General features: G+C 40.2%; 1 protein-coding gene across 1 annotated transcript in view; it reads left to right on the forward strand.

Moving 5' to 3' along the window:
• The window catches only part of LOC137273127 (transforming growth factor beta receptor type 3-like), a 94,110-nt gene that overhangs the window by 53,961 nt on the left and 26,269 nt on the right, over nucleotides 1-13,880 (forward strand). The window contains exons 5-6 of the mRNA XM_067805595.1: nucleotides 9,903-10,089; nucleotides 13,665-13,791. Coding sequence (XP_067661696.1) covers nucleotides 9,903-10,089; nucleotides 13,665-13,791 — 314 coding nt within the window. The remainder of the gene's footprint in view (nucleotides 1-9,902; nucleotides 10,090-13,664; nucleotides 13,792-13,880) is intronic.

Here is a 13,880-nt window from a genome sequence, read left to right on the forward strand (position 1 = left end):
CACTCATTCAGATATCCGCAAACAAGGTCAGCTTGTGGTATGTTGGGATTTGCACTGAAGAAATGCAATATGTGTGACTGTTTTTAAGTGTAGGAAGTTTTTGTGTGGCAGGGGGCTTGTTAGGGAAAAAGTTTAGGTAGGGTGAAAGCCATGTGAAGTCATCAAGTCTTAGGTCATCTATTGACTACATAGCCTCAGGCTGTAATGAATGTCATGTCCTCATTGTATCTTCTTTTCATCTGTAGGATCATATAGACTGTATCCTTAGTCTGTCGGATGATAAAAGGCAATATATCTATAAATCTTTAGTTCATCTCTAGATTGTTATAGCCAATATACCTTCTGTTTATCTCTAGGTTGTTGTTGCCAACACATCCCAGTTCATCCATAGCATGCTAGAGCCAATATATCCCCAGTTCATCTCTAGGTTGTTATAGCCAATATATCCCAGTTCAGCCATAGGATGCTACAGCCAATATATCCCCAGTTTATATCTAGGTCGTAATAGCCAATATATCCCTAGTTCCTCTCCAGTAAACCCCTGAAGATCTGGGTTAGACTACTGGTATTCAATAACCTATACTTGTCATAAGAAGCGACTAACTGGATTGAGTGTTAGGCTTGCTGACTTGGTTCCTAATTTGGCTGATTGATGCTCATGATGTTGATCACTGGTTATTTACAGACCACTGACTCATCTCCAGAATGTTGTTGACATTATATCCCCAGTTTATGTGTAGGGTGTTACAAAGAACACATTCCCATTTTGTCAGTAGGATGGTATAGCCAATATATCCTGAATTCATTCTAAGACTATTATAGACTACCCCTTAGTTCATCTGTTCCAGACTGTATGTTCCAACCCTGGAGGACTGTACAGCAGGAATTGGGTCAATGGTGTTTCCACTCTGAATTCCCTGTAGTTCAGTTTCCCAGCTAAAGCTGCTTTATCAATGTATTTAATTCTCACATTGGAGGCTGGGGTGTTTTTATCTCCTCATTGAGTAGGCTGTCTAAAGTTGCATATGAGAAGTGGATTATCAGTCAAGGAATAACTGTTTGAAAACGAGATGAGAGGGGCTTGTGGGAAATAAAAAGGCAGATACTGCAAGCTCCTGTTGCCAATGAGTACAACTCCAGAGGCAGGACTAGATATTAAGATGGGTGTGTGTTTAGATAGCTGTACTCTCAACACTCCCGTACAACCTTCATGGCACTGCCAATTGCTGAGGTTGCTATGGAGGGTGCCAGGTTAACCATAACTGTAGGAAACGACTCACAGCAGAAATTCATTCTAGGAATTGGTGGCAATCACCTACTTGTGTGTGGTTGCTAGTTTCACCTAACCTTAGAGGAGGCTAGCTCACCTGTGCTTTTCATACCAGCAGAGACTAAGGGAAGGAGTCTGTTGTTGTCGTTGTGATTAATGTTTAAGTGTTACCTGGTATTTGTAAAGCATGCAACAATTCATCCACACCTCGATTGTTCCTAGATTCAATCATATTAGATTTGATTCTTCATACAAATAAAATCATCAGATTTCATTTAACTCTCAGAGTAGATAATTTTATGGTGAAATCCATCATCAGCTTGGCAATGTCAACTAAGAGCATTTCTCAGTGGACAATTACCCTGGCATCAGCCAGTCACATTTTGCCTTTTTTCAGTACTTGAAACTGCTGGAGTTGGAGTGAAAATGATGCTTTTAGCATTACTCCAGCAATACTCCAGCTATACTCCAGCAATACTCCAGCTATACTCCAGCAATACTCCAGCAATACTCCAGCTATACTCCAGCAATACTCCAGCTATACTCCAGCAATACTCCAGCAATACTCCAGCTATACTCCAGCAATACTCCAGCTATACTCCAGCAATACTCCAGCAATACTCCAGCTATACTCCAGCAATACTCCAGCAATACTCCAGCTATACTCCAGCAATACTCCAGCAATACTCCAGCAATACTCCAGCTATACTCCAGCAATACTCCAGCAATACTCCAGCTATACTCCAGCAGTACTCCAGCTATACTCCAGCAATACTCCAGCTATACTCCAGCAATACTCCAGCTATTCCAGCAATACTCCAGCAATACTCCAGCTATACTCCAGCAATACTCCAGCTATACTCCAGCAATACTACAGCTATACTCCAGCTATACTACAGCTATACTCCAGCTATACTCCAGCTATACTCCAGCAATACTCCAGCTATACTCCAGCTATACTCCAGCAATACTCCAGCTATACTCCAGCTATACTCAAGCTATATGATGGTGAGACACACATTGAAATCATGGTGGGAATCGATCCTTGGTCTTTGGTGTTGTGAGCGAACACTCAAAACCTGGGGAAGAGGGTGTACCTGATTTAGTGGGTGAGCGATCATTTGAGGGAAGCTGACATGGCTCCATTTGGTGTCTTAATAATTGTCGAGTGTGAGGCCACTCTTACTAAAACTAAGAAGAGACAAGGGAAAAAGCCAGTCCGTGTGGATTCAGATGCTGAGGTGTCAACATGGCAAACATACCAACTTACCAGAGTAGATAATAAAATATGGTCAAAAGATAGCAATAGATGATTAGATGATGCCGATGAATGGTGGTGACAGATGGTTAAAGTGTTTTAGCATATGGATGAAGTGCAGCGACAGATGCTTGAAGGATGGTGTCAGATGGTTGAAAGGTGGTAATAGATGCTTGAAGGATAGTGACATGGTTGAAGGATGGTATTTGATGCTTGAAGGATAGTGTCAGATGTTTGCAGGTCAGTGACAGATGGTAGAATGGTGTGACATGGTTGAATGATGGTGACAGATGGTTGAAAGATGGTGTGACAGATGGATGATGGTGGTCACTGGTGACAAATGGTTGAATGATGGTGACATGGTTGAAGGGCAGTGACATATGGTTGATTGATTGTTATGGATGGTTGAAGGGCAGTAACAGTTGAATGATGGTGTCGGATGGTTGAAGGACAGTGACAGATGGTTGAACGATGGTGACAGGTGGTTGAACGATGGTGACAGGTGGTTGAGTTGATAGCCATTGGAGTCTATGATGTTAATGGTTTGTTGTTAAAATGTTGATGCTGAGACAATGGGTCTGCTATTGGGTATTGGCAAGGTCTGCCATTTTCCATGTGATATCCTGATGAGTGTGTTAGTGGGTCTCTGATGGTGATAGGTACAGCAGACAAGGGATGCAAGTAGGCCAGCTGTTCCACATTCTCCAGTAATTAGCACCACTAACGACCAACCCCTCCCAATTACCCAGTACTTGGAGCTGGCCGCGCCTAGAAATGGGGCAGAACAGAACCATGGTTTCTTTACTGGTGATAAGAATCACATCTTCCCGACTTGTTTCACATCATCTAGCCACTGTAAGTAGTGGGAATAAATCGTGCAGTCCAACGAATTATTTCCTCGTCACTGGGGTTGCTGTCTTCCAGTGCGTTACGCTCAGCTCACCCTGGGATCTCATTCCAGGAATACCATCCACTGGGCCATTGCAATGGAAGCTGGAGTTGGACCTGTTAATTATTGAAGTTTTTGCTGGAGTTTGTTGTTGGTGTAATTGATGGGAATGTGGTTTTAATTTTTGTTTTAAAGAATCAACCATGGTACCTCCTTCTCCTCTTCACCTCCTGGTGCTGGAAGATACAAAGGAATGGCTGCTCAGTGGAGGAAATCACTTCCTTCCTGAGAGCTGTAGTTCCACTGTGCTGCTTGGTGAATAAGCCAAGACTTGGCAAGTCCCCAGTGATGGAACCCCAGCCCTTCCTCAGCCCTCATGGTGACGGCAGAACCCGGTTCATTGGGTGTATACACCAATGCTGTGCAGTGTATCACACTTGTAGCACATGATATTGTCAGGATTGGACATTGGGTATGATATTGCAACACTACTAGAAAATGTTCTCATAGTTATGCTGGTATTCGTGTAACATTGATATTGTTGTAGCATACATTGGTGCTAGATTTCACACTGAGACGGAACATCCTGGTACCAATATACCCAGAATTTATATAGCATTTGTCATCACTGTACATATGACATTTAGTAATATATCCTGTAGTGATTACTCTTTTTTACAGACACACCCAGGTTATGTCTGATGTTGCCGGCGTATGCTTCATTAATAATATATATTGTGTAGCTGGTACTGATTTGACAAATAGTTACACAATACCTGATGTCATCTTTGTATGTGACATTTAAGAACATATCCTGTAGCTGGTCCTGATATAACAGATAGTTACATCTATTGTCTAATGTTCATATACCACAGACATTATTATTTGCAGATATTTCAAAGTAAAGGCCTAGCCCGTGGCCCACTCAACTACTGTGACTTCCACAGTGGAATTCGCGATGGCTGAGTGATTAACCTGACTCTGAGGGTGTGGGTCAGAATCCTGGATGGGACTCAACCAAAAAAGTACTAGCACTTGTACTTCACTAGGAAAGTGTAATCCCAAATATGACATTTGTTACATTTGACTACTTTCTAAATGGCATTCATCAATGTTAGATTCAAGTATGGTGTCCCATGTTAAATTTGAGGCTGATTTCTTGAATTTTGACGGGAGAACAGTAATATAAAACAGGTTGCTACCCTAATGAGAATATAACAGTTTATGAATGTAGTCAGGAACTACAGGCAATTCTAATGGTAAATGGTCTGAGTTAAGGGTAGGAAGATTATATTTCTTTTTGTAGGTGTTTCACACAACTGATCATACTTTGATAAGATAAGAAATTGCCAGTGCAATGAAATTTAGCTGTAAATACATTAAAATCTAAATATTTTCCATTATTATCCAGTAGATCTTTAACCAGCCTTACTCCTTTGTTATACAAATCTGAGTAGAAAAGTCTTTGATTACCAATGATTAGTTTGTTGTTGAACCAAGAAGGAAATGTTAGAATTAGTGGTCTTACAAGGGCTTTACTGTGTGCAAGTGAAGGACTGTGACTTGAGCTGTGCCCTTGTAAACTGTCACCTCACTACCTTGTTTGGACCCTGTGTGACTCCTGAACAATGTGGTTCGCATGAGTGTGTTGGAAGAGCAGCATGGCACAGCCCTTTCCCCATCTTTTGTAGGAGTACCCATTTGGAGGAAAATGCTTTACAGCTGGTTTGGTTTGAGGTATGTACAGGTGAAGACAATTATGTAAGGTGGGGTCCCCAACTGACAGGAATTTCCCCTCTCTTTGCACATGAGGTAAACGACTCCGCTACTTAATGACAGAACGGCGGTGCACCAAGTTTCATGTGAGCAGTAACCAGATGTTTCAGCTGAAACTGGACTAGATGAAGTTGTAGGATGACAAATGATACATCAGTATTACCTTGAGTGTGATGGAGGTGAAAAGTTGCAGACCTTTATTGATAGTGGTGCATTAGAACGGACATATAGTCCGCTGATAGATTCATGGAGACTCAAGACTGCAGTCATGCACATTTTACATGATATGAAACAAGTAACATTGTGATAATGGGCACAGGTGCATAGGTAACACTGCAACTTTGATCACCTGACACAGCTAACTGTGGACTGTTTGTCACCTTCACTGGTAATGCCAGACCACCCGCCACTTGACACAGGTAACATTGCAACACTTGATCACCCACTTAAGTAATACTGGACCACCCCATCACCTGCTCAGGTAACACTAGACCACCTGTCTTTCCATTTACATTCTTTTCGTTGCCCCTTGGGGATGCCCAAATTATAGGTTTTCAGCACCATGCTTTATCTTTGGCATGCTTCATTTCGGACTTTCGCACCACATTAAGACGGTATGTTCCGTGAATGAAGTAGTGTCAAACCTCACTCCCTGTCTGGCTGTTGTATTGTCTCCACACCAACAGGAGCGCATCCTGTCATTATCAGAGGACATAGAATCCCAGGCAGCAGTTCATTCATCTTAGGAAAAGGAAGTGACTTTAGAAAGCTGCTTGGGAAGTTGTGGGCAGATGTTTACCACATGGACAGCTTGTAGGGGTGAGGGGCATGAAAGCCGACTGCTGCTGCTGTGCCTTGTGTGAAGGCCTCTACCAGATCCTCACACAAGGGCCACAGGTGTATGCTGAGAAGCAGGCAACAAGTGGTACCCACAAAACACGCTTCATATCATCAGTCGGCAACACACTTATTCCTTCACAGTCCTAAATATCGCAGGCGAAATGGCAGGGGTATTAGCTTGAGTTGGCCTCTTGTTTTAGATTAGATGCTTTGTGTGGAGTATAACTGGGCTGAAAGCTTATGATAGCCATGGTTGCTGCATTGTGCTGCACATCTGTCATCAATCTGATACACAGGACGTGTATAAATACATCTACCTAAAGTCCTGCAGATGGTCGTTTTCAGATAGATGCACGCTTGACATTTCTACAGCTGCTTCACTTTCTTAAAGGGAGGCTGAAAGTCCAAAGAGTTACCTCCCATGTTGAAATATCCTTTGACTAACTTCTTTGCGTGTCCTGTGAATGTTGGGTTGCTGTCTCCATCATGGAGGTGTAATGCCATCTTTTACATTATTTTCCAAAATAGTATGAGCAGCTTCTGGAGAAATAGCACATGGGTTTCTGTTGATTTAAGTGTTATGGTCATGAGTTTACAACTCCCACAATGGATTATTATGGTTGATAATGTGATACTTTGAAATGTTTGTTAGCAGGAATTGTGTGGATTGGGATTAAATTCTTGCTTAGGCTGTATTCTATACTGGGAAAAATAGTTAAGGATATATGTAAATTTTGAAATTATGAATGATGATCTATTTATTCACTGATACAGATAAAATAGCAATAATAAAACAAAAGAAAACAACATCCCTAACTTATTGTGTCAAGTATTGATTATAAGTACTTCATATACTGATACATGAATGTTATTTTGGAAATTCTGTCATGTAAAGTTGGTCAACTCTTCAGCAAAGGCCTGTATTAGATAGACACATTGCTTGTAACTTTGCTCAGCAATTCAGAGATTAATCTTTCCTTTTGAAGACATGGATGAATGTCCTGTAACCTTTTTGAACAATTCAGAACTTCCCACCTTTTTGTGTAAAGTAACAAATGTGCATTATCCTGTACTTCTTGTGAAGAGGGCATAGGATCAAAGAGAATATTTTGAGTGTAACGAGTCATGCCCCACAGTCTCTCTCTCCAGACACGGAATTTCAGGTCTCCTGGTGGCACAAGTGTTGAGTGTCGGCAGGTCTGTGTTTGAACCCCGGCCTCAAGACATGGCCCCCACACGATGTGCTGCTCAAAACACATTTGTCGTCAAAAGCTTTCAACTTCTCTGAGTGTGTTGGTCTTTGATTTCTGTGATAAAGCTGTTCTTCAAAGCTGAAGCTCCCTTCCTCTTCTGATCGTCAGATAAAACAAAGAACAGCCTCCAACTTTGCTTTTTTCTTGCCAGGAAGACTATTTCACCTCCGATACACCTCATTATAAATGTGGATAGGTTCAACCTAGAAAAGAGGAGACTGAAACAGCTTCTCCTTTGACTGATGGCGGTGCAGTTGATTGCCTCTGAACGTGTTTCGCTTTCAATGGGAGGATAGGATTGAGCTGAAATTTGTCCCAAAGAGCAAATGCCTCTAACTTATTGATTATATTGCTGTGGAATATGTTTCAGATCACAAGACAGAAATCTGTTCTTATGCTGTTTATTCTGGATTATCACCAGATAATGAAGGCAGGCCAGTGTCCCTGTGTATCAAGTGGTTCTGAGAACCCAGAGCTCGTTTCTTCAGTTGCCTAGTGATTCCACTGTTTTATTGCCGATGAATCTGATTAGAGTGTTAAGAGTTCTACTATCTAATTGGCTGATTCTTAAACTCTTCGAGTCCTTGTGTTTATTTGGCTACGAGCCTGTGTCTCTAGGCATCCTATGTTTAATTGACTGTGTGATACACACTCTGCAAGATTTCTGAAGTATATTTCAGAGACCCTTAAAGATCCTGTGGTTAACTGCCTATGAATCTGACCATCGAAAGCCGTTCTGTTTGATTTTGCCAGTAATTTTGAGATTCTTGTTAGAATTGTAAAAGATAATATTCTGTGATTGTGAAACACAGGTAATTCTTATGATGCTATTGTTTTGAAAATGACATAATTGATTGCATAGATAGGGGCCTGTCACAGTTTCTGAACCACAGGATTTTCCCTACTGTCAAACCCTCTCTCCAGTGCTAAAGCCCTAAATGAGGCAAGTCTAGACTTCCTCAGGTTCTGAATCTCTGGTCTCCGAGGGTGTCCTTTTCAACTTATATGGGTTTGTTTGTTACTATCAAAATAGTATATGTTGAGAGACTAAGCATTAGTCTACTGAAATGGCAATCTAGTTTTCCTAGACAGTTATGGCAGAAATTAGACCTGAAATAGCCTCCAGTTTTAATAAATGTTAACAGAACTTCCATGTGAATATGAAATGCCTGTGGCCAATTCAGATGTGTTCCATTCTGGCAAAGTAGCCACAATAGCATGTGTTGAAATAATCACATTTGAAACACTGCATGTTGATAGGAATTGCAGCTCCATCCTTCTTGTAGATTAACTCAGTATAACCAGTTGAGATATATTTATTGTCTGTGTTGCCCCGGATGGCCCAAAAGTTGTGAGTAGTGTGGTGGTAATCCTCAGGCCCACTCGAACATGTCTTTTCGACCTGATGCTTGGATACAGAGATGCAAGGTCTCAAATGATAATCTGAAACAGCTCAAGGATACAAGGAGGTAATTTGTCTCGCTGTGGGGTACATGTCTGTTTAGGCTGGGTTTGTTTGATGCATCTAATTTCTTAGGGCTTTTCTCCTTCAAAATATTTGCGCCAAGAGCTGGGCTTGATGTCATCAGTGAACTTATATAGTCTTACACCATTTGGGTGAAAAAAATTACTTTTAGCATAGCTGGATACATCAGCTTTTTTCTGTAGCCATCAGTTTTTAACATGGTGTCAAAAACAACTCATTTTGACAGCATGGCACCTCTGAAGCTCAGAATTAGAGTTGGCCTACAGCAACCCATGCTTGTCATAAGAGGTGACCAACAGGTATGGATGGTCAGATTTGCTGACAATGCTGACATATGTCTCTGTATCCCGGTTGTGTAGATAGATACTCATGCTATTAATCACTGGACCATTGTAATGTTGCTGAGTGTAGCCTTAAGCAACAGTTAGGTATATATGTAAATGTTAAAAACATGAATAATATTATTCATTGACACACTGATGAAATATCAATCATAAAAATAGCTTATTTGTCCAGTTTTTCTTTTTCTCTCTTACTCTCTCTATTAATCTCTCTCTATCTTCTTTGTACCTGTCTATCTAACATACATACATACATACATACATACATACATACATACATACATACATACATACATACATACATACATACATACATACATACATACATACATACATACATAAAATCTATCTACTATCTATATCTCTCTGGTAGTGTAAGGGTTGTCTCCTTTAGAATCAACAAATATACTACTCACAAGAAGTTGAACAACCCCTGTTAATCTTTCACACTATTAAAGGTTAAGTATAATAATGAAAAAGAATGTTGGTGACCTGAAACTGTTTGAGCAGCTATCACACATGTATTATCTGACTAGTATGTCATCAACCATATGGAAGACGAGGGGTTAGCTTAGCTGTGAAAGAGTTTACTCATCACCCCAAAGACCCAGGTTTGATTCCCCATGTGGGTGTAATGTGAGAAGCCCATTGTTGGTGCTCTAGATATTGCAGCAATATTGCTGAAAATATAGCTGAAAGCTGCATAAAACGTAACTCACTCACTCACCATCTAGTATGTCTTGGAACATTCCACAGTTGTGACATTTTGTGTGACACTCTGTTTTACAGGTGCCAGAGTATTCTTTGATACGAATCAAGAAAAGCAAGCTTGGGAGACGTGTGAGAGACCGCAAGTTAAAAATGCCTGCCACATCAAATCGCCAGGATCTGGTGTCATGGACGACACTTCGCTTCAAGGCTGTAACATCGTATAGCGAGTTGGAGGGAACCAGTCTACTCTTTAGAGTTGGACTAGGTAGGACACATTCTGTCAGGGAGAAGTCATTGTGTTGTTTGTGCATTGTGAGGGGAAGGGAGTTACTCAGATGTTATCTTAGTGACTTACAATCACCATAGTGCTCTGTGATGGGAAACCCAGAAGAGACGTGTAAAGCCCATTTCTCTTGAATAGTCCATTCTGTTGTAGCCTCGTCCAGATATGAAGAGGGTGGGTTGTTGATCCTAAGATACAAGAAGATGTCCAAATCGTGAGGGACGTCTGATCCTAAAATAGAGATTGGTGCCTGATACTTAGCTGGTGCAGATGCATGATTCTAAGGAGTAATTAAGTCTAGACCCACTCAGACTTAAATGTTCTACCTGAAACAACCATTGAATAAACCTGGAATCCATATAATATACTTACGGAATCCATGCAATACATTGACATTAACTAGTGTTACAGAATCCAAAAATACACTGACATTAACTATTGTTACAGAATCCAAAAATACACTGCCATTAACTCTTGTTACAGAATCCATATAATACTCTGACAGTAATATTACGGTTTCCATATATAGTCATCACTGGCAATAACGCGCTTTGCGATACCACGGATTCGGTTAAACTGTGGGGTAATCCTTGGCTCCCATAATAAGGTTGTACTGCGATCACACCCCCTCATGAAATCGAAAATAGCTCATCAACAAATTGGCTGCTGCGCTCTTATAACTTACGTACACTAGCGAAATTCATTGCGGATGGCAACTGACAGTCTTTATCGTACATATCCATTGTGTTTCACATGCTTAAAACATGAAGGGTTTTCTCAATAATAATCGTACCAACATCGCAGCAGTAACTTATGAAAGACAAGACATGCTATCAGTCGAGTTATGACGAGTACTTACAAGGTTTGCTGTGATGCAACTTTAGCGCGGTAAGACACTGTCATCCCAGGATGTATGGTTTCAGAAACCACATTTTATTTGATTAAATTCAATCCCAATTTTATTTATTAAAACTGTTGACAGAAACAACGGAAACACTATGAGAGCGTTACCTCATTCCATACGCGTACAACTTCCGCTTACCTCATTCATGAGGGTCCGTTTTTCGCACCTACCCCGATAGCATCAATTTCACATTATTCTCAGCAGTCACCAACAGATTACAGTCTGGTAATCCATGGACTCCGAGACCCGCGTTATTGACTCATTGAAGTCAGTTTCAACAAGTAAATGGGCAAAATTTTGTTTTTTTTACAATCAAAGTTACAAGTATCGCGGGAAGTCATCGCTGACTTGTCAAACTGTCTCCTACGTAAATTGTATCAAGACAGGTAACGGCCTGTGCTCATTGTTATGTTAAATATGTTTGCAGAAATTATATACTAGCCAGATAGCAATGTAAAATAATCTGTTACAATAACAGCTTAATATGTAAAATAGTCTGATGATGGAATAGAAGTTCTTTGATGTAATATTATCGGATCGTTTTTACCTGAATCAACGGTACATTGGACCAAAACATCTGTGCACAGCTGATCGCTATTTCCGGCTTAGTTGGATAACAACAGAGACGTATATTCACGTGAATAAACGTCTTTGATATCAGGTAGTGATTTTTGATTGCAAAGTTTCCTGTATATATATATTTTCATTTTCAAAGTTTGTTTATTTTCACCATCAATGATACTACATATTTTTACTGGACCAGCAGTTTTGTTATGTCCTTGGAATATACAATCTAACTCGGCCTTTGTTATGTAATAGGTACTATAACGCGGATGTCAAATAATGCGGGGGGTCATCTGTGGACCCCAAGACCCGCGTTATGACGAGGGATGACTGTAATACACTTACAGTAATGTTACAGAATCCATTTAATACACTTACAGTAATGTTAGGGAATCCATATAATACACTTACTGTAATGTTGGGGTATCCATATAATACACTTACCGTGATGTTACGGTATCCATATAATACACTTACAGTGATGTTACAGTATCCATATAATACACTTACAGTGATGTTACGGTATCCATATAATACACTTACCGTGATGTTACGGTATCCATATAATACACTTACCGTGATGTTACGGTATCCATATAATACACTTACCGTGATGTTACGGTATCCATATAATACACTTACCGTGATGTTACGGTATCCATATAATACACTTGCCGTGATGTTACGGTATCCATATAATACACTTACCGTGATGTTACGGTATCTTTATGATGCACTTACAGTAATGTTACGGTATCCATATAATACACTTACCGTGATGTTACGGTATCCATATAATACACTTACCGTGATGTTACGGTATCCATATAATACACTTACCGTGATGTTACGGTATCCATATAATACACTTACCGTGATGTTACGGTATCCATATAATACACTTACCGTGATGTTACGGTATCCATATAATACACTTGCCGTGATGTTACGGTATCCATATAATACACTTACCGTGATGTTATGGTATCCATATAATACACTTACAGTGATGTTACGGTATCCATATAATACACTTACCGTGATGTTACGGTATCCATATAATACACTTACCGTGATGTTACGGTATCCATATAATACACTTACCGTGATGTTACGGTATCCATATAATACACTTACACAGTGTATAAAATAGCGTCTGCCCGGCAGCCCGCTGCTTGCAAGTTACATGGCAGGCTTACAACTTTATTGTATAGCCGGCCCTGTAGGCCAGTCCATTTTCCATTTGTATATATTTTACCATGTCATTGACTACGGGTGATATTTGGAGAATAGTTTACAATTGTGGTAGCTGGACGACGTCTGTGTGTAAATATCATGATCAATTTACGCTTTGTAAAATTTGCTTTTTGCATTTGTTTAAGTTTACATCACTATAATTAATTATTTGATAACAGTATTTTAACACCTTACCTCAGTTTCCTGTTTTTAATTCAGGGCTGATTACATGTTCAAAGGGCCAGCAACATTTTCCAGTTATCAGCCTGGTGGGCTTCCTGTTTTTTTTTTGAGTGTCATACACTGACTTACATTAAATAGTGTTACGGAATCCATGCAATACACTGACATTAATTAGTGTTAATTATAGTATAGTAAGTTATTCAGAATTTAGAGATTGTAAATGTACAGGGTTTCCTGTTCTCTGTGAAATCACTTTAGCTGATCTGATGTTCTTGTTATAATACTCTGAAATCAATTTCCTCTTCTCTAAATCATCCATTCTGAGGATCATTGATAATGTCCTCTGCTAGCACTGTCTTCACAAACTACTGAAAAAGGACTAACAGAGTTGTCTCTCTTGAATGAATCCAAGCCCTTGATGGCTGCTCATGGTTCTTTATATTAGAAATCCAATTAAACACATTCCTAAACTTCTCAATAATTTGTGGTCATATTACAAGTGACAATTCATAAAATGTGTGTCAAGGGCAGTCAGTTTGTAATTGTTGATACATCTGTGAAGAGCCCATACCTACAAGTACAACGTGAGGTCCTAAAATGTTTGTATTAGCATTCTGTCAAGTTTCCACAAATGAAGGTGAGCTCCGATACCTGTGTTTCTGTGTGGCAGTTGCTGGTTCAGGTGAAGAGTGCAATATCACGGAGTTGGGCGACAGTCCGCATGCAGTGACGTCACACATCCAGGCTCAGCCCACCGCAGGATGTGTGTCAGAAGGCAAGAGGATACTGATGGCAAGGTAACTGTCCGCCCTACTAGTAGCCACATTTATGACATCCTGCCATGCTTTACTAATAGCCACATTTGTGACATCCTGCCATGCTTTAC

The sequence above is a fragment of the Haliotis asinina genome, chromosome 2, assembly GCF_037392515.1.
Source record: "Haliotis asinina isolate JCU_RB_2024 chromosome 2, JCU_Hal_asi_v2, whole genome shotgun sequence".
Taxonomy (NCBI): domain Eukaryota; kingdom Metazoa; phylum Mollusca; class Gastropoda; order Lepetellida; family Haliotidae; genus Haliotis; species Haliotis asinina.